The following is a 22,418-nucleotide window of genomic DNA, read 5'->3' as shown; positions in this document are numbered from 1 at the left end:
AAGGAGGCTCCTGGTTCGAAACCCAACAAGGGCCTTTTGTTCCCTAAAATAAGAAAATACACAGTAACAAATCAAATGCATGGACCCAAATGCAAACACACACACACACACAGATTTAAGGTGGCACAGGAAGAGTAGGTTTTAATAACAGAAGATGATTCTCCACAAAAGACAAAGACAAAAGATAGTAAGACAGAACTCAAAGAGCTAAAGTCTTACTAGGAGATTTACTTACTTAACCACTCCAGTTTTCAGCAGGCAGGTCTAAACAAAAGGCACTGAGGCAAATACAAAACAACAAGCTGAGGAACTTAACTTTGGCATATGCAACAATCAACAAGGATTGAGTGGGAGCACTAAGTCTTTATGGAGCTGAGGTCTGATGAGCGACAGGTGTGTAATTGGAGTGAAGCGGGCCCATGCAGAGGAGACAACATGGAGTCTGAAACAAAGAGAACACACATATTGAGAAAAGCATGTGACAACTAAACCACTAGAAAACAACAAATCATGACAGACACAGTTCCAGTATGCCCAGTATGTCGTCATCCAGATGTTCTACTAAGAGCTTCACACAGCTGGTACAGGCCAGATCTTAACGTTATTCATCGATTTGTGAATCTTCCCTTTAACCTCAAATCCCTAATCAAATCTTTCATTCTTGTCTGTTTACCTCTTTCTGCAACAGTGAAGGTTTTGTCAAAGAAAAAGAACTGATGATTTATATCATAACTCAATGGTGCTGTTGTCAACAAACATGGCAAAGTATTTTTAGACTAATTTAATTTCATATGTAAGAACTCCATTTCCTTCTTCATTCCTTGTTTCTTTGCAAAGTTTAGATATTTGGTGTGCAGATTGTTCAGTCTGCTGTAATTCACTCACACAGTCATAAAACCTGTCACTCTGCTGTCACGTTTAATCACTGACCCTTAACTTTTTACTGCTGCTGTGTGTAATCAGGCTGCTGCTGTCACACGCTTGTAATTCACACCCACACACACACACACACACACACACACACACACACACACACACACACAAGTCCACTTACACAATTCTGATATAATGCTCCTTGACTGCAGGGTAGAAACCAAAAATGAAGGACTGAGTCTTTTTTTTTTTCTTTCCTTTACATGATTCAAGTCAAGTGGAGTCAAAAGCCACACCAGCAACATGAAATTTGGTTCATTCATTGATCCCAGAGGATGAATCCCATTGACTTTTCCTCTAGTGCCCCCGTGAGTGAAATGTCTCAACAACAGACTTTTATTAAATTTGGTACAACGTTAATTTCCCCCTCAGGCTGAATTATGATAATCGACCCCATTAATGTTTCCTCAAGCTTCATTATGAAATCAAAAGAAACCGATGCTGGTGCTGTGACAAGTGATCTCTGCTGTTTAATGGTTTCTTGGTGCAGGAAAAAAATGCTCATATTGCAACTTTTACCAAATAATTTTATCGTGAAGTGTGAAGCTGTTCTCAGAGGGTCCCACATCTGTAATCCAAGGTGAACAGCTCTGTCTCCACAGCGGCTCAGTACATTTACATGTGCCTCACATTTCTGAAGGTCATTACTAGTTATCACCTTCACGTGTCAGTGGCTGCTGAGACCATTAAACAGGTAGAGAGAGAAATGTCCTGAATGATGGAGGAGATGGAGGCTGACAGATGCTTCAGAGCGCTGACTGAACTGTGCTGCTCCTGTTGACTGTGTGCTCCTTTTCTTTTTGGTGAATTTGCATTTGTTTCATGCTGACTGAAATATTTCCACTGCTTCCTTCACGCCTGCTGAAAATCATTGTTACACAGTTTGGAGGAGTCTTGATGGCAAAGCACACATGGGGCTGATTTCCATGAAGTAAACATAAAGACCCCAGAGGGATTTTGTTAAGGAGTTTAAGCTCTGTTCTTCACCAGAGAAAGTTGAAACATTTCCCTTCATTCATGCATGTTTGGAAAATGTTTGTTCTGCAAACAGCAGAATGAGGAGGAGAACTCAGACCTTCCTGCTCCACCACCACTTTCATTGCTGGTTTTAGGACAGACATATCAGTAAACCAGCAGCAATGAAGGCTGGCTGCTGCATTATCGAATGTCGTCTTTTTCTAGACCATAAAGTGTCACTGAACGCACCACACAGACTCCAGTCGAGGGCCAACCAGCTTGTACGTTCTGCACCTGGTGAGAGGAAATACCTCTCCACACCAGCAGGGGGCGGTAGTCGGTTTTGGTCATCCAAAAAGGGACAGTGGAAGATCTATACTACAGATATACAAAGAGTAACCAAAGCAGCATTTACTGACCATCTTCACTCCACACTCGGTTTATAGCTGCTTCTGGTCCAGAACCTGTCTGAGAAGAAGCTGCAGGTGGAGCTGCTGCTGGCAGGACTTGGTCTTTGGTTGAGGAAGAAGAAGAAAGGAAGAGGTGGAGAAGAAAAATAAGGAGAAACTGCCCTACATAAGTGAAAACATGGACACCACATTGATCTACTAAGCCAAACAGCCAACCAGAGCGGTTGCTTCAATTTGGCTGAAAAACAAGGGTCTAGTGCCAACGGTGTGGGACACAGGTGCTCAGAGACTGGTCTGTCTTGGACTTGGGGTGTTTATGGGATGTTTTGAAATAAAAATAGAAAAACTCACCAGCCTCATCCTATCATCACTACTGAGAACTCCATTACACAGCCTTACTTTACCTCTGCCCTCAGAACAGGTTTACAGAGTCCACATAAACCCCAATATCTGATTTTATTTGAAGTCAGGCTCCTCATGTGCTGGACCTATCCAGACTGTTGCTTTAACTTCTGATGATAATGGACTGACATTTGGATCCAGCTTCCTCTGTGTTGGCTGGATGGCTGACAGTTTGTGTTCACAGTTATTTGTCATGTGTTGATATCGGTCGCTGTCTGTTTTGACTGGGCCATCTTCATCCTGACTCCCCATCCTGTCAAACAGACAGTTTTCATTTCCTGTGCTGTTACAGACACCAGATGAGTCCTGACAGCGTTTGTGTTGATCTGTCTCCACAGACTCGGCTCATACAGCAGCTCCGGCCTCTGACTGACGGCTCTGTGGCAAGCTAATCGATGGTGGGAAAACATCAGCAATAATCACCGCCGCCACAGGCCCAGAGAGCGCGACCTGACTGAGACAGATCCACATCAGAGCAGGAGGGCAGCAGTGATGGAGTCAGTCTGACAGATGGAGAGCTGCTGAGAGCTTTGATAAGAGTCTGAGCTCAACCTGGAGCCTCTGAAGCTGAGCGATCAATCAGCAGGATGCAGAACTGACACACTGCTGCTGCTGTCATCTTCAAATCCTCCATCAACAACCAATTGTCTTATCTGTCAGCGCTCATGCCCAAACACTCAGCATGCAGGACAAATGTTGCTGCCTGAAAAATGCTCAGGTGATGTTTGAAAAGACTGGTTTCATAAATTACTGCAATGTTCCCTGACAGCTCCTCACTTTAACGTCTTCTACTGAGCCCAAAATGTATAAAATAACTACATTATACTGAAGCTAACACAGATACACTTCAAATCATTATTTTTATGATTATTATTACAGTGCTTATGGAGGTATAGTTATAACAGCAACAGGTGATGTTGGATGAATATATACCATTACTTCACTGTTTTGTAATATATATATATATATATATATATATATATATATATAAATACAGTGCGTGTATCTGAAGCCTATAGTGCCACTGGAATAATTAGAAACACTAATACACTGTACAGTGAGGATAATTATTTGTTTTAAATATGTTGTTTAATGATGCATTATGGAAACAACTTCACAATAGATGATCAACTTATGTAGAGTATGAAATGATTAAATTATACAGTGCATAATTATTTATTTGTGCTCATTGATGTGTCATTGAAATGTTAATGAAGCCCTCATTTATTGCTATGATGTGTCAATTGAGTCATTAATTTTTTTATGATGTTATTATATGATTCTGTAGGTTGAATCCGAAATCAATACACATATATAGGAGCTTTTTATTATAGGCAGAAATATAGAGCTAATAACTAGCTAACCAAATAACACAAACATATTTTCTGAAAGAACATTTGATAATTTGAAGAAACAATATTTGACTTATTTCAAGATGTGTTATAAATTAACTAAATGTTAAAGTGTATTGAAATACATTAGAGATTCTGTGTGATGCTTCAGTTTCTATAGAAACTAAATTAGTAATTTCTTTATGCAAAGTTAGAGCAGAATGTGAAGGGCAGCAGATTGTAGAGTTGGATAACATTAACAACTGAGTTCAGGGAAAACATAAAAATAGTTATTGGCTAGAAGAAAACTACAATGATTCCTCTTATCAGTGACCAGCATAGGAACAAGGTTATCCCGTATGTGACAAAACGTTTCTGCCTTAAACATGTTCAGCTGATGACGCAAGAAGCAGCAGAACGACTGAGACCATGAGAAACAGAATTGACTGAATTTGACAAAGAGGTGGCTTCTTGCATTTCTACAAAGCTGCAGAGGTCTCAGTACTTTTCAACTCTAGAAAAAGACCTGGCATGCAAACTTTGTGGAAATAGTAGGTTAGATGTAGGTGATGATGTCTGTAGTAGCTGGCGGAATTTGTGCCATGAAAACCTTTGCACCATGCAAACATATGAACCCCACACTGACATATCAGACTGTTACTTATTTATGCATCCAGCAACTACAGACCCACATGCTGATCCACATAGAGCAGTGTCTGTGTCCATCTGTAGAACTTCAGCCCAATGTTCCCCCAGTTTTAGCTCTGAGTTTGGTCTCCACCACCTCCTGAATGAAATCTCTGGTTCTTTAGCTGCTGAATGCACCACTATGTTCACCAGCTGGTCTCTGTCTGTGTCTGTCTTCAAAGTAGGTAGTGGACAGTGTCCTCTAAGAAATTAAACAGTTTTGGTCTGGAAAGATTAAACTGAGCTGAAATAGAGTCTGTGGGGTCTGTGTATGTTCATCGCTATCAATTATAACTGCAACTGCACAGTCTAAGCTCAACAACTAAATAACTGGTACCACTTCTTGCAAATTAGGTGCAAAGTGGCTGTTGAACATTTCACTGAGCCTTATAAAAGTCCAACCTTGGACTTGCCAAGCAGTCCTCTAACTTACTGAGCTACTGGTTTAAGAAGTGTCTCACTGGTTAAACAAAAAGGGTTTGACTTTTCTGTTTGTTCCTTGTGATGTGCAGTGAATTTTGAGGCCCCACATGCCAAGACTCCATAAGACAAGTGTCAACTGTCACCAAATAGCTCATGCTGTCAGAAGATTTGAGCTTGTGTGTTTGGTCTTTATGAGGCTCAGTGAAGTCCAACACAGAGACTCAGGGACTTGATGGTTTAGTGGACTGGTTTGTGATTTTATGGCACCAATGTTGCAATTTCTGCTTTGAGTCCTTCCTTGTCTGTACCTGAACCATCAAGACCAGTTCAAGTGGAGATTCATTATTACGGAAACCTTATCTGTTACATTTAGTTATAAGTTGTAATTGTTCCATAATAATAAAAAAGAATTCAGTCTTCATGGTCTTCATCACACAGTGTATTAAACTGAGACATGTCCATAGAGACGGTCCCTCATACCGTTTATTGAGTTTTCTGAATCTGTTATTTGCAGCTTCCATTAATTTAAGTGGACAAGTTTTGAAATGGGTTCATCATCTGTTCAGCCTGAGTGGACTCACAGTTTGGAGGCACCAAGTTTCCAGTCGAACCAGCTTTAAGTGATTCAGAGTATGTTTGTGGAAACAGGTTTCCGTCCCAGCTGGCGCACGCACAAGTTGTTGCACCTCGTTGCACCGCATCTGTCCCGCTATCTGTGCGTTGATTTTCCCGGAGAGCGCGTTATTGTAAACCGGAGTGACGTCAGTCCGTGATGAGAGACAGAGAGAGAGAGAGAGAGAGAGAGAGAGAGAGAGAGAGAGAGAGATGCAGAGCGCGCTGGATCTCAGCAGCCGCACCTCCTCCTTCTCCTCCTCTGCCTCCTCCTGCTCCTGCTCCACTCTTCACCACAGGGCGACAGACCCGGCGGGGGAAACGTGCAACATGCGCGCTGAGCTGTTTCTACCGGGCCCATTCACGGTTCTTTCACGTGTTGGGGGATTTAAGCGGACGAGCGGGCGGAGAGTCCTGATGGATCCGAAGCGCAGAGACCTGTAACTGGAAAAGTTTTGTATTTTGATGAACGTGCTGCGGTGGAGAGGACCACCCCGGGCATCTGCTGCGGCCGTCCGCCGCTGCGCACCGTGACGCACCGAGGAGCGCAGCGAGGACCCCGGCAGCTTCTGCCAGAGAGTCTGAGGAAGGAAAAGAAAAACCTTTCTGCCGCCTAAAACCTCTTCCACCCTGGATTTGTCACTTAAGGCTCGTCTGTGGTTTCTTATCCCGGAGATGCCACCTGTCTCTCGCCTCCGTCCTCCTCTGGGTGGGATTGGGGTGGATGTGGCGTCGTGAGGAGGCACCCGTCTGCGGATAATCCCAGTTTGGACTTTTTGGCTCCCCGTCCGACTCACTGCTCTCCCTCATGCAGCTCCTCCGTCTGGCCTGGGCTCTGACTGCCGCTGCGGTCTGCTTTCTGCTGCTCCTGCTCCTCCACCACCAGATCCTGAGAGAAGGTACGTCTCTGTAGGCTGGTCACATAATCCAGACAGTGTGTGTGTGTGCGTGTGTGTGTAAGGTCAATACTTCAACAGGTCAGAGAAAGGGCGTTAAAATGACAGGCAGTCAATTAACATTCAGATGGTTTTGGTGCTTTGAACTGCCAGGGGTCAAATGGGCCTATGCGTAACGTCATGTGCGCACATTGGTGCATGTTTTGCGCACCTGTCATCCCGTGCGTGTGCAGCAGAGGATGATGGTGTGGTGATAAAAGGCGGGAGATACAGCAGAAGCTGTTCAACGAGTTTTGGGCCGGACCGGGTCCAGCTTTGTGACCAGGATGAAGCGCTGAGGTGTCAGAGGAGTTTTATGGGAAGAATCCAGAGAGATAAGAGGCAGACGATGGAGAGAGAAGACACTGTGCCTTCTGCCTCCCTCCACACACACACACACACACACACGCACGCACACACACACACACACACACACTGCAGTCTGCTGTCCAAACTCAGCTTAAACGCATTGCAAAGATTTGAGGTTTGTCAACTGATGCAAATGCAAAGCTGCAGCTATTGACCATTCTCATTATGAATTAATCTACTGGCTCATTTTTGGTGCTTATTCTGTAAAACGTCAAAACATAGTGAAAAATGACCTGATGCTGTTTCCCAGAGTCCAGTCCAGAACCCAGAGAATTTTATTTCACACCAAAAAGAGCAAATCTCAGCAGAGAATGATTCCAGTTTTTGATTTAGACAAAAACAAGAGTAAGACAGTTTGTCACTGCTCTGCCTTTCCAGCCCTTTGGTATATAAATAATCATTTATGCCTCAGATGCTGCACATTTTTCATGTACTAATACTTAAGTATTTTAATTCCATTCCACTTTATACTCCTATAACTCTACTACAATTCAAAGGTAAAGGTACATTTACTTTATTATATTTGTGTGCTGTTAGGATTGTATATACTGTACAAAGCCTTATACAATATTATCAATTGTTACAGTTTAAACTATCGAACAGTCTAGAGTTTAAATGATTAATCGATTATTCCATCAATTTTAAATCTTTAAATAATGAATTATCAAAGTCATTTAATGCTACGGTTCCAGTTTGTAAATAAAAATAAAAATAGAAAAATAAAAATGGATTTTCTTAAACTATTTTCTTTCAACACCTAAACTGGACATGACGACGTGGGTGTTGTTGTATTGTGTGGTCTGTAACAGGGTGACGATGTGAATGTGACACATTTCAGGAGAAAAGATGAGAAGGCGTCCAGGCTGAGGGTTAAAGCTCCTCGCACAAACAAAAAAATGGCGTTCTGCTCCCTGAGAGTGTCGAGATGAAACGCAGCAGTTTTGGTTTGGCAGCTGCTTCTGATTCACCTCCTTGTTCGTATGCAGATGTTTCAGATAATCAGTGCTGCTGCAGAAAGAAGGAAATCATAAACCCCAACAGCTGCTGAGTGAATTCATCAGTCAGAGCTCAGACACAGATGGCTCGCTGTGCAGGTCCGGCTTTACTGTGATGCTGCAGAGACTCTTATTTTGAAGAGCTGAGATTTGTTAGTTCACATCACATCAGACGATCATATTAAACAGGTGAACTGTCCCAATCTGTGTGTCAACCTTTTTTCTCTTTATCATATTTCAGTCCATGTCAACGTTTCTACTGACGACTATGAACTTACATCACCTTTTGGGAGGTGTGTCTGTTGTTGTGTCTCCGTCATTGATCATCTCAGTGTGAAAACCTTTAATGAACACAAACTGCTGAGTGAATTTAATCCCCTCACGCTCTGTGTTTACAGAGTTTTTCTTTTCTTTCCTCTGCATGCTCATAAAGCTCATTTAGATCCTGGAAACAAGCCTATTATGCAGCAGACACACTGTTGTGCCGGCGGTGTAGAAAGCTTACCTAAGGAGCCTTCAGAGCCCAAATTAATTCTCAATGCTCCATTAAGTCAAGCATATATTCATGGGAATTATAAACACACTGCATCTGAATGAAAGAGAAGATCAGCGGCTGAGCGGGGAAAAAACACAAGCAGAAATTAACGGAGTAAAAAGCTGCAGAGGGTGTAATTGGATTTGAGTAATTTCATGAAACGAGTGATTCGAAGGGGAGCAGCCCTGAGCGTGACTGACGACACTTTCCATTTCAGCGTTTCTCTGTCTTTTTTAAAAAAAGGAATGAAATCACACCTCAACCGCACCACAAAATCTGTCCTAAAGCCCTCGACCCACCGAGACAGACGGGATTATCAACCACTGCATGAATCAGCGTTGGCTTCAGACAACATCAGTCCTTTCAGCATTTATTTCTGCCAAAGTGACCACGTCCCCTCATGGCTGCACTGATCCTGTTTGTCACGTGACTGTAGTTTCCATTTTTATACTGGTGGTTCAGTGATGGTCACTCCCACAGGGCTTTAATAGGTTTTGCAGTAAGACCTTCATCATGCACAAACCAGATCTTCTCATACCATGAAGGTCTTTGGATGCTGTTTCTTCCAGTCTTTTATCCATGACCACTCTTCTTCCCTAAGCTTAACCCCACCTTTATGACTGATGACCTCCTAACCTCTAACCCAACCACCCTTGGTGAAAGTCAGGTCAGAGTGCAGGTACAAGCAGAGCATTAGGTTCTTTAATTTCCTTTGCAGTAATAAATTCAGAAACTACAATAAACTCTATGTAGGCATTAAACTTAGGATCCAACTTGTAGCTTTAGGTCAGAAAGTCAAGCTCTAAAGGCTCAGCTGCATTTTTTTCATGAAATATTAATATTGATGCTCCAGGAACTAGCGATCTCCAAAAAAACTACAAACTACAGAACATTCACCATAATTTTCTCTATAACGAGCCTGCACACTGTCTTATCTGCCTCTTCTGGAAGTCAACTAACAACTGGTGCTGTGTCACTGGCACAAGAAAACTATGGGAATTGTGAGAATTTAAGAATATTAACATTACATGAAATGTGTTATCCAGGATTATTTGAGATACACATGAAGAAAAATGACTCCATGAAGAGAACCGCCCTGTTCGAGGTGTGCTGTCTGCAGTTTGACTGAAGTTTCTTTTTTCTATGCAGAAATTACTTTTTGGGTCTCACGGACATTTTTTCTGTTGTAATACTGAGAGTGGCCACTGGGAAATACTGGCTGCCAGCTGAGTGGTGTCCTTAAATCCAGCTCTGCTTGTTTTCTAACTATTCCTGCCCTGCCCACTGCTGATTACCTGGATCAGGTGTGTTCTGTCAGTTAGAAGCTGGAAGATACTATCTCAGAAGGAAGTGGGAAACAAAATGAATTGGTATCGTCCATCTTAACACACCTGAGCCAGGTAATCAGCAGTGGGTAGAGCACGGATAGTTGGTAATCAAGCAGGCCAGCGGGCCTCCAGAACTGGATTTGCCTGACAGCTCTGATGTTTTCATCAGCCGTAATGTTTCGGTAAGGTTTATGTCCCGTCCTTCATGTACGTCATAATTTATTCAGTCTGTTTCCATTCCAGTTTACATGAAAAACATAAAAGCTTTTTTGCATCCCTGTGAGATATTTTTTTTTTTTTATGTCTGGTCTTTCCATTTATGCACAGTTTGAAAATTTGCATAAAACAGGTGGATGGAAGGCAACCTTATGACACAGAGCTTTCACGTGGCACCCTGCAGCAGCACACCTTAGATTTATATGTTTCGGTACATCTTGTATGAATATCCATCCTGAACCTGCCTCCAATTTGACCTTGACTCGTATTAAAATACCTCTGCGCTGGTTGTTATGTGTTGTTTGCAGGCACTTTGTTTCCAGCCTCATGTTGGATTCAGGATTTGTCTCCTGCTGCACAATAACAGACTCATTAACTGTCATCAGAGTATCAGCAAACAGCCGCAGAGTCACGTCAAAACCAATTTCAGCCTCATCATTATTCTCCTGTCTTCAGTCTCAGGACAAACGCAGTGACTCCAGTTTTCCTGCTCTCTGATTGTTGTTCTTATTTTCAATTTGCAGGGAAATAAAAAAGATTGCAGATAATAAAAGCTCACATCAGCCAGATGTCAGTTTATGTTCCTTCCTCTCATTCAGGAATAGATGACATGTCAGCTGTGATTGGATGGAAAACAACAACACGAGCAGAGAACAATGTGCTGTAATTTCATTATCCCGCTGCAGTCAGGACGCTGAGTTTCATCTGTTTCTTATTCAGTAAAATACAAGAGTTTCACTGCAGAGACAAAATCCAGAGATCAGAGGGAGGAAGTCCGTCCCTGCAGGCAGGAAGTCATCACAGCAAGATTACTGCTGTGAAACCGAGGAATCATAATAATATTTATACAAGATATAAAAAATTCAATAAGAAGTTATCTGTGAGCATTTTCTTTATGAAGATAATAAAGCTTTAGAAAAGTTTAGAAAAATGGTCTAAGCAGAACGCTGCTTCTTTCAGAACTAAATCCGACCGTTGGCGGGAAAGTGACACTTTAATTCAATGTGTTTTCAGCTGGTTTCAGATAATAGGATCATTTTATATTATAACACAAAAACTGTGCACAGCAAACTTCATTCTTGAGCCTGGGATTCTTCAATATTGGGACAAAAATACCTGATAAAGCAAGATAAAGCTGTAAGAAGTACTCAGACTTATTTAGGTAAAAGTACAAATACAAACAACGAGAAAATAGAACAAACGTCCTGCATTCAAAATCCAACTTAATTAAACCTCCAGAAATACAGGAAAACTTTCAAAAGTAAAAATGCTTCTTCTGTTCCTACAAAGTTACAGGCTGATATTTCACATTACATTATCATATTGTCAGAACAGTGGCAGTAGTAAATTAACTATATTCTGTAGAGTCAAACGGCTCCTGAGGGTCCCTCTAAACAAGGGCCCTCTGTGGAGTTTTCTCTGTATCATTTCAGATCATAAACATGTGCCGTTCTGCAGACCGACTACTTTTACTTTTACTATTTAAAGTAGATTCTGATGTTGATGCTTTTGTACTTTAACTGCAGTAACATTTTTGAATGCAGGACTTTTACGTGGTGGGGTTTCTGCTGCTGGTAGTGAATGTGCTGCATCTTCTGTAAAGTGGCGACGTTTGTGTTGCAGTGTTCAGCTCAAAGTGAAGGCAGCTCTTTTAGCTCATTAACGTCTAACCAGTAAAATATTTTCTCATGGAGCTGCAGAACAAAGTGCAGCACAGAGTCGGTGTTTCTTTCATCGTGTTTACGGTGAAGGTGCTGTCGTCCCCCAACCAGTGTCCTCAGCTCAGACTGAGGAACACTGGCATTTCATCCTGCTGGGGGATTAAAGACAGCCAGTGATGAGCTGCAGCTAATGAGCAAACAGAGACCCGTCACTGCTCTGCTGCTCGCTCTGGTTTCCATGAGATCCCCGTTAGTACTTACATCATCGACATGCAGACTGAATCCCAATTACTGCAGAGAGCTCCGGGGCTTCTCCTGCAGCTTCAGGATCACTGAATGAAGAAGTTGACCTTTAGTGTTAAAGAAACTAAGCGGACGAGAGAGCTGTTTCTCTGGGAACTCCTGTGGATCGTTCTCTGAGAAATCCTCTCTTCACACCAGATCAGAGCAAATTATAATCTGCATATCTTTGTGAAGTACTTTGCCTAAAGGTACGTTACTGTACTGACAACTCACAGGGGTAATTGGTGAACTACTGTAACTGGAAGGCTAACTGCTAACACAGTCACAACAGCTGTCTGAGCTTCTTTCTGTTTTCCCTGTACAGCACCGATTACTTCCCCTGGCACTTCGTCCGTTAGTGTTGGGTTCTCTCCCATGTTGGATTAAATCCCAGTTCACACCAACCTTTTTATTTTTTTATAAGTCTCTAACTAACAAACTCTCATGGTTATATTTCATTGGCAAAGACAGATGCAGGTGACTACAGCAGCTTCTCGTGTAGAGACGTGATCAGGTGATAATGGCGTGTCCAAAAAACAGGATCTCAAATCAGTAATTTGAGTTTATTTACCTCATAATTCCAAATCTCAACTTGTATCATTGCAACATTTTTATTTAGATCAAGCAGCTTGTGATAACATCTGGTATAAAACTGTTTAGTTCAGGTTTTAGTCTTTCTGCTTCTCTGACCTTAATTTACCTGCAAATGATGAAAGGTAACATCTGTAAGACTTGGTGAGAGGTTTGAAAGGATTCAGGGATTGATAAATGCTGAATAAATGATGAGCATGTGACCTGAACCTTCTACTGATGAGACAAAAACATCAGAGTCTGATGTTCATCAAATTAACACATGAAACATCAACGTCACGTCTCTGCCATGTTTTCTACATCGTATTTGTTGGAGGTTTGACTGAAGTTGTTTTAATTGTTGCACCCACTGCTTCTCTAATGGTTTAATGGCACCTGACTTGAAAACCACACAGCTCTAGTTTTAGATGGAAACCTACAGATCCAGGCCTTGTTAGAGCTTCTGATTAATTTAGTTTTAATTTAGTTATTTCGTCTCATGCTTTTTCTTTTCTCGTAGTCTCTCACTCCTTTGTGGTTTTGTGTGTCTGTGTGTGTGTGTTAGCTTACATTCTCTGACCTTTGACCTTTGTGTCAGATATGGATGCAGTCAGAGTGATGAAGGGTAAAGTGTCCTCTCCTCCGTGTTTCACCCAATAACCATGAGCGTAAACCGCCGATCACACCGACGCCTGACTGAAGGCATGCGAGGAGGAAGAGGAGGAAGAGGAGGTGAAAACCCGCAGCCTGTCAGAGATGAGATAGTTTATTAGCTTCCATGTAGCCTGGAGGCTAACAGGAGGGGGAGGACACATCAGACAGCAAGCGGCGGTCGTGCTAATGCAGCCTGTCAGATGTAATTATGGGCTTCATTAAAATTGCAGCATCTCAACACAAAGATCTGAACAGTGTAAATGCTTTCATGAAGAAACCGTCCACTCTGGATTTTATGAACAAGGACTACTTCATTTCCTTAAGCTCAGCTGTGTGAACGGAGGCTCACGCTCTATTTTAGACCCGACCAAAGAGATGATGAACTGTAAGTGGCATTTTAACATCAATCCTCCTGTGTGGATCGACAGTTTCCACTTTAAACAGAATACAGATCAACAGATTCAGGTGCAGGTAGTCGCTCTGCATTACAGCCCTCAGGCCACAGGAGCTGCACCGCTTCCAAAGTAGGTAGCAGCTATAAAATAAAGGCTGCGAAACGGGGATGAAACTACAGATTTTCCTGTAGAAGTGGAGGGAAATGAAAGCATCTCAGTCTGATCACACAAACGTGAATCCTCCTGACTGATATCTCACCTGACGGACAGAAACAACAAAACTGTGTCTTCAACTGTGTTTCACAGAGATTCTGCTTCTTGCCACATGAAACCTCTCAGCTCCCGAGTGCTGCTGCCACCGTTTCACGTTTCTGTCTGGCAGCTGAAGCTCTTTTGCTCGACAGCCAGGACTTCAGACAGCTACAGCTGCAGACATGACAGGATACATGAAAAAAGGACAGAGTGGCCTGCACTAAAACGAATTCTACTCCACAGGAAAACTGTTTTAAACATTCCCCTACAGAGCTTTCTGTGTACAGGCCCTCCTCTTACATTTCCCCTCAGCTAAAAACACAGACAGCAAAACGAATCCCTTAAAGCTTCTCAGAAGATTTTTGTGACTCTCAGTTGAAAGTGCATTAAAGCAGCTCAGGGCTGGATTTGCCTTTTAGGTCCCCGGGGCCAAAATACTGAGAGTTTTGGTGCCGCATGGCCACAGGAGTTCAACACACCATAAATATCTGCATATGAATGAGAAGAGGGTGGGAATACATTTGTTTTTCTACTTTTAGAATTTGACTAACCAAAAATAAGTGTTGAAAGAAGCTGCATTAAAAATGTTACTACAGTAAAATCTGCATGGATGAAGTAGCACAACATGGAAATACTCGGGTATAAAGTACAAATACCTCAAAAGTGTTCTTAAGCAGATCTACTTAATTACTTTCCACCACTTCCCATAATTACTTCAGGGATAATAACAGGAAGTATAATGTATATAATATAAGTGATTTATGCTGAAGGTTGAGTCCCGTTTCTTTCCCGTTTATATTTGTATAGATTTTATAAACTTGGAGGCATTAAAATGATGCCGAATTATTTATTAGCAGTTATTGTTTGTAACTGATCTGTGCATGTGCTGACAGCTGTCACCGGGTTACTCTGATATTGACGAGACCGTAAAAACGTGACGATTTTCAGGGAAGTTCTGCAGCGTCTTTGTTACCGTGACTTCTACGCGGCTTAATGGACGTTAATTCAGCAAAATGATGGGACATAGTGATAATGTAAGTAGAGTCTTATATCTGCGTGTTGAGTCAGGACTGAACATTTCCTATATGCACATCCCTCATTTCTAATGGCAGGTTTTTAATCTGATTATTAATTCAATCTGCACTTATTTATATTCCCTTTGTAAATTCATTCAAGGTTATGATTAGGATGATTTTCAGAAATGATTTTTTAGTCTGAATGTTTTGTTTTTCAGCCTCACATGTGATTGAACAGAAATGACAAGAAGAATTAAAATGTGTTTTTTAAGTAGATGGTGAATTAATGGTGAGTCAGGCAGATCAACACAGGAGCGATTTCTCTTCCAGGCCGGACACAAATGTAGTAGATGTCAGATGTGCAGAATAAATCAATTTAGTAGATTTACAGGCGGATTCTCAGGATGATGATAGTAAACACTTATAAAGAACATGATCCTCCACAGGACAACATGAAGACCAGGACAAGGAGAGAGACACTGGCTGTGATGGGACTTTAGGAGAGTTATTTAGTGAAACATGTTGTTGTGACAGTATCAGCATTTTAATATAGAAGTAGACTGTAACTGTTTGCATATGACCCTCACCTGGCAGGGCAAAGCAGCCTCCAGTCTCTGTTCATCATTTATTCTGTTCCCAAAACCTGTTGAGATCTTGTTGCACGAGGAAAAAGCTGGAAAGGTTTCAAAGTTTTCAGGGGTGTTTGTTTGTCTCTGACCCCTCTGACCTCTGCTCTCTATACTGGTCCTCTTCCTGTGGCCCTGGTCCTCCGTGGACAGGGCACGGTCTGTGGCCTTATTGATGATAGCTCATTAGCATGCAGGGGGGCCTTCAGCCGTTACCATGGAGACCAAATACACCCCCCATTTCCTAAGTCTTTAATCTGCCCCATCGGTCTCATTACATCACAGCCTTTTTCATTAGACAGTTAGATGTTTCGTTTTTAAACGACATCATCTTCTAGCTGTTTTGTTTTTTGTACCTGTGTCTGCACATCTTATTCTTTGGGAAGGATAAATGTCACCGCCTGGGTCTTGTTTCGTTAACTGAGGGAGAAAGTCGTCATGTTGACAGAATAAAGGATGAGGGTTAGTTAGTGGAAATGGAGACAGAGGTCCTTGAGAAGGCGTTGATTGCGTGGGCGCTTGGAAGCAGCAGATTTGTCAGAAGGAACTCGTACTGTGAGCTGACAGCACTGTGACGATAAGCAGAGATACAGTTTAAGAGTCTCATTTTTATTGGACTTGGTTAGTGTCATAGGTTTTGACCACTCATGATCATCACTTTCTGAACCAGCGCCTTAACATGTACTTTAAGTTTAGCAACAAAATGTGCTGTATACTGAATATAAACCATAATAACATGATTTGCTCTCTCTGGCTTACTTCAGGTCAGTTGGCAGCAGGGACTTGTGAGATTGTCACTCTGGACCGGGACAGCAGCCAGCCGAAGAGGACCATCGCCCGACAGACGGCCCGCTGCGCCTGCAGGAAGGGACAGATCGCCGGCACAACTCGAGCCAGACCGGCCTGCGTGGACGGTAAGACACTTGCATCTCTGGCGTCACACTAATCTCTGCTGATGTTCCACCTTCCTCTGCTGTTTTCAAATTTATTCCCAGGAAGCAGCACATTCCTACACTTTCTGACTCTTGGTGATGTTCACCAGAACCAGCGGGATGCTTTCCTTAGATCGTTGGTTGTAAACTGTGAGTTGCACCATGGGAAAATTGAAGGAGGAGATTATTTTAGAGACATGAAGCAAAGATACTGCATGAGGTGCAAGGGACAAGTTCAAAAGCTACTGAAGTTTAGCATGGTCCGATGACTTGGCACAATGAAGCTGGAGCTGACACACGGAGGCAGTGGAGGTACTTTACAGCCCTTAGCACCTGACTGCCCCAGCATAAATAAAAAAATGCAGCCAGAGTGACAGCTCAATTGTCAGAGTCATAACTCTCGTGGAAAATCTGCTTAAAATATCCAAAAACATGCTGATCGTAAATCCAGAATCTGCCATGCTTTACGTTTTCTACAGTATCAAATCGATCCAGCAATAGATGTCTCTACGTTCCACTGCAAAGGGGCTGCTAATAGCTGATTTGGTTTACATATGGTGTAGTGTTGAAGTAGGAGGTGTAGAGTCCATGGAAAACCCCCCAAAGCTTTACAGGAATTGCAGCTTCTGAAGCTCCAGCTTGGTTGTAGGACGGAGTAAATGAAATGAAGGAAAAATCCATTTTTATGTAGTGCTGTAAATATTGTTCTAATCTTCACCGAGGCTTTGGATGTTCATTAGGAGGCAGAGGTCAGGGGGTCAGCACAGTTTGGTACTGGTTTTGTCTTAAAGTCACAGTTTAAGGAGGAGACAAACACACACACACACACACACACACATTGTACCTGCAACTTCCCCCTAAATGCTCCACATCTCTTCATCTGGACTGGGAGGGTCACAGCGTTCCAGCCCAGATGGGAACAGCCAGGAGTTGCATTGCGTTTCATCACCGGCAGTGACTTTGTCTTTCCTTTTCTTGTTCTGCCATCTGGAGACGATGACACCAGCTGGGGGGACTGGGTCTGCTCTGCAGGGATTTACAGGATCTCCTGGTGATTTTTAGTCTGCAACAAAGAGGACTTTAAGCCGCTCTGCTGCTTTCTCTTCAATGAACCTTTGGTTGAACAGAACCTTAGATAGAACCCTTATTTCCTGCAATTAGAACAAGTGCAATAGCACAAACTGTCCAAAAATATTTACAACCAGCAAGACTGTATTTTAGCGTATCAGCACAAACAGCAGGTTTGAGCCCAGTCCACTAACCCCGGCTGAAGACTGATGGACTGGTGTGGTGATGTAACTTATAACTGCAGCTTAGGATTTGTTAGAAAGTGGATTTTTCTGTTGTTGGAGCTACTTTGGGTTAAATGTGTGTGCGATTTATTTCACAAACTCATCTTTAATACACACCAGCGCCTGCAAACGTTAATCTGACAGCTCATTAGAAACCAGTGTCTGTGGATCAGGGGCTGGAGAATCAGTTTCGACTGTTAAAAGTAAAAGTATGATTTGCCCTAATGTGTAATTTAAACATAACATCAACTTGGTATATGATGTTAGTGTTGTTTGTTCCAAACAATTTGACAATAGTATAGTTCAGTAAAGCAGTAAAGCTAAGGCCTATAAGGGATTTTCTTTAAAATGACTCAATTTGCAGCAGATTTTCTCTTCTATCCTCAGGCTCACTGCCCCCCCACCCCCATCCTTCCAGTCTCTGCGTTAAGTTAGTGTAACCACATACTTTGTACTGGATGTTCTGTGATGGATCTGTTTTGTTTTATCTGTCTAAAATAAGGTGGTTTCCTAAAACACCTGAGATGTTTGAAGATCGCACCTCTATGTTTCATATTTCTTGCTAATGGAGCTGCGGTGGAGTTATCGTTGTGGCAGCTCAAAGGGTTAAAGTCGACTCCGTCGGTGCACAGAGCTGGTTGAACGTGCTCTGCTGCTCGGGGAGGATATTTTCAGCAGCAGACTCAGTGTGAGCATGGCGCCGATCACTGCGACCTGTTTTCTGAGCTCAGAGACTCGTCGGAGGCTTCTTGCCTTTTTCTGCTTGAACATCTCAGAAAAACCAAACCCGCTTAAACTCTGCGACCTGGTGATTCAGTGGATGAGCAGGGTCAGGGTTAGAGCTTAGAGGAAAAACAAACTCTGGAGCTGGTTGACTGATCAAGTGAAGTAAAACTTGAAACTGTAGAAACTATTTAATAAAGTATTCAGAGCAAACTTTAGGCTTCATCTGTGTCTGTGTGACCTTTACGGAGCTGTGTGCTGGTATTTATGTCAATTTGTGTTTTCCGCTGCAATCTCTGGTAACATAAACTCTGAAGTCTCTTCAGTGTTTAAGGAATAAAAACAGGTAGTTCAGATAAAACAGACCTTAATTCAACCAGAGGGACATAAAAAAAGTGAGTTCAGAAAGACAGAAATAACACTCAGACCTCAGCAGCAGCTCCGTCTGCAGCTCAGTGACCTTTACTCTGCCAGTGAAAGCCGCAGGTTGGTATTTATGTCAGCTTGTATCTGAGCCTGACTTTGCTTTTTGTTGCTCTGCTGGTGAACTCCACCGCCACGGCTCCGACCACTGGGTTTGGGCTTCGGAGCGTCAAATCCACCGTGATTACACATGCTGTAGCTTTTTAGAACTGAAAGGTCAAAGCTCGAGGTTTTGGTCGAGTGTCGTAAGCAGCGGGTGATGTGGCGATTCTGGATCTGTCCGTTTGAGTCCTGTGCGGAGATCCCAGTCTGAATGGGATATTCCCAGAATGCACCACAGGAAGCAGAGGTTACACTGACGAGGCGTCATCCAGACAAAGCTATAGAGCAACCGACATGTTTAGATACAGAAGCTTTATCAGCATGGACAGGCTGTCTCCACTCACTAAAAATGCGTGAGTTGAGTTTGATCTTATCATCTGAATCCTGAAAAATAACTGCAGGTGTTTCTTATCTGCGTCCTTAGTTTTTCAGTTAAAAAAAAAAAAAGAGCTGCTGTGGTGCTGCTGCTTTGTTTTAATCGGACTGACACCAATGAATAAAAGAAAGGCCACAAGACTCTGAGTCTCTGTGCTGAGACGAACGGAGACAGGACCTTTTTGTTTCTCATCAGGTGGAGATGAACTGAAAAGGGCAGAGAGGTGGTGCGTTCAGGGACTTCAGAGTCAGTTCCAGAGTTACTAAAATCTGCACTGAGCCCAGTTCTGACGACAGACGCAAGAAAAACAACATAGGAGACAAAGAAAGGAATAAATGTGGTAGGTGTTGAATGAATACAGACCCAGAGTTATGTGGGAGGAATAACTGAATGATAATGGAGTGAATGTGTTTGTCCTGTAATTATGAGGCATCTTGTGATGAGTTAGTGTCCTTATCTAAAAACATCCTCATGATTTCAAGGCTGTTTGTAATAGTGAATCTGTAATTAACAGAATTTGAGTGATAATTAACAAAAACAGCTTCTTTTTCTTTGTAAAACAAAGCAAAAGAAATGTAAAATAGAAAAAAACATTAAGTAAAGGATGCCAACATGAAAATCAAATGAAGGTATTGATAAATGAATAAAAGAAAAAGAAAGATAAGCAGCTCATAAAGTCATCAACAACAACAACAACAACATAAACAACCTGGAGAGAAATGTAGAAATACAGTACGTCACCATCACCAGGCCAGAGTTAGTCTGGGACAACTCCAGCAAAAGTCCACATTTTTCTTTCTGAATAACAGCCTCATGTACAACGAGCTGTTTTTAATTGTAACTCTGCTGCATTTAGTAGAATGAAGCCCAACAATGTGATGCATTAATGTGCACATCGTCTTTTAGGTGTGTGGTAACCTGTGCAGAGCCAAATGTACCGTAGTTCACGTTTTCTTTTTCCTTTCCTTCCACCTGTTTGTTTCCATCTGTTTCCTTCATTTCTCGTTCTTTCCTGTCTGTTCGTCTCGTCCTCGGGGGAGCGAAGCAGCGTCCCTCCTTCTGGACGCTCGCTGTGATGAATGAAGCGATTACAAAATCCCCTTCTCTCTTTTTGGAAAAATGGACTGTGCTGAGCGGCGGCGGACGGATCTGCATTGCAGTCGTTCATTAATCAGCGCAGTGATGCAGCGCTCCTCGCAGGTGTTCAGGTGTTCACTGATATCTGAGATTAATCCGCTGCCTCTCTATTACACACGGTTTGGCAATGCCCATTTTCTGCTTCTGACTATTTTCTATATTTAACACCTGAAAACACACAGATTCAGTGTTGGTGTTCAGGTGCAGGAGGGGGGAAGGACAAACAGGTGGGCTTTTTTAAGAGAATGCCATGTTCTAATCAAACAGTGGAGTCAATCTGCAGCTTTTCCCTGAAACAGTTTATAGAAGGTATAAGCCACTTTTAAAACCAGCACACAACGAAAAAGTGGGAAAGCAAATTAGTATATTAAATTGGAATATGGAACATGTAATTCGAATTAAACTTTCTGATTTTGTGACATTGGATTTGTGGTCGCTGAGTTTAATTAATGGATCAGTGCGATGCTGCAGGTTTGGTGATATTGGACTCACTCTGTCTTGTTCTTTCTGATGTGATCAGCCTGAATGTTTCCAGCTGATTTCAGGAAACAGCAGCACTCACAGGCTCGCCGTGAGGCGTCTGATAAAACGCTGGGATACTGCTGTGGTAATAGAGGTGTTACGCAGGGAAGCGCGCGGCGTGCTCATTCAGCCGAGGCGTCCTGGGACGATAGAGGAAAAAGATGAATCAGTCAGCGTGGCGGGATGCTGTCGGCTTCCATCTTTGTCCTCAGCAGGAAGTGAGAGGAGCTGTGATTACACATTGTCCTCTCAGAGAGGAACAGGGCGCTGCTCGGTCCTGCTGCTCGGCTTTCTAAAACCTTTCATCAGCTCTCAGGGGCAATCTACAGGAGCTGAGTGCTACACTGCTGAGCCATAACTTAGGTGAAATGTTTCCATACACACCAAACCAGGAAATGGGAAGAACAGGAAAACAGCCTCATATTCCGACTTTGGAGTGTTTACACACGATTCCAGCGTGGTTATCCCTGGTGTCGACCTATAGTGGGCCAAGGTGACTTTTACACAGGCTAGTCAGTAACTAAGTTTGAACTGATAATGACAAAAATGTTTAAAACTATAATAACTTCAAGGTGGTGGTGTCCCTGAACTGGGACATAGAACTAACCTCTGCTCCTCTTAGCTTAGAGTTAGTTCCAGATCCAGTCTACATGTTAAAGTTAGTGTCTACAGCCACATCAGAGATCAGGGTCTTGTTTTTCCTCTATTTTGATGGATCAGTTTCCCCAACGTCCTTGACCAAGACCTGACCTGGTCTTCTGTACCAAAACACAAAAGATGAAAATGTATTTTCAGATGATTCTGGATAAAACCATATTCAGCATTTACATACTGTATATATTCCAGTCTTCCTTTACTATTACTTTCAAATCTTAACCCAAAGCTAAATTCTGAAAATAAAAGCCTTTTTAATAAATTAAGGGGTGCTCGAGGTGTTTCCTTATTATGGAGGACCCCTCCTTCCATTTTGACAGAGGTGTGCTGCTGTGTGGGGATTTAATTAAGTATCATGGCTGAGAGGAGCTGGTGTTGTTCAGCGGGAAATTGGTTTGATAATTGGGGGCTAACGGGCTATCACAATCACACTGCTGTGCTGCTCCAAAGGGAGAGCTGATTACCTGGTTATGTATGACAGGCTTGTACTGCATTTCATTTTCTTCATCCTCCCCTGGACTGGGCTCAGAGTGCAATTTAGTGCCAGGAATGATGGGAATGACTGGGTCAGTTCAGTCTCACCCAAACAGGAAGGAAATCCCTGACAGTGAAGAAATCATTTTCAAATAAGACGTCAGAGAGAGAGAGGATCAGCTGACAGACTGGAC

At 42.5% G+C, this 22,418-nt stretch overlaps 1 protein-coding gene across 1 annotated transcript in view; it reads left to right on the top strand.

The window, feature by feature from the left end:
• The first annotated feature begins 6,064 nt into the window (after positions 1 to 6,064).
• LOC113133592 (chemokine-like protein TAFA-5) overlaps positions 6,065 to 22,418 on the top strand; it is a 28,410-nt gene continuing 12,056 nt past the window's right edge. The window contains exons 1-2 of the mRNA XM_026312502.1: positions 6,065 to 6,654; positions 16,354 to 16,503. Of these exons, the coding sequence (XP_026168287.1) occupies positions 6,564 to 6,654; positions 16,354 to 16,503 (241 nt within the window). The 5' untranslated portion in view covers positions 6,065 to 6,563. The remainder of the gene's footprint in view (positions 6,655 to 16,353; positions 16,504 to 22,418) is intronic.

Source organism: Mastacembelus armatus, chromosome 6, assembly GCF_900324485.2.
Source record: "Mastacembelus armatus chromosome 6, fMasArm1.2, whole genome shotgun sequence".
NCBI classification, from domain to species: Eukaryota; Metazoa; Chordata; class Actinopteri; order Synbranchiformes; family Mastacembelidae; genus Mastacembelus; species Mastacembelus armatus.
Note: the sequence above shows the minus strand (reverse complement) of the source record. Positions and strands in the feature narration are given on the sequence as shown.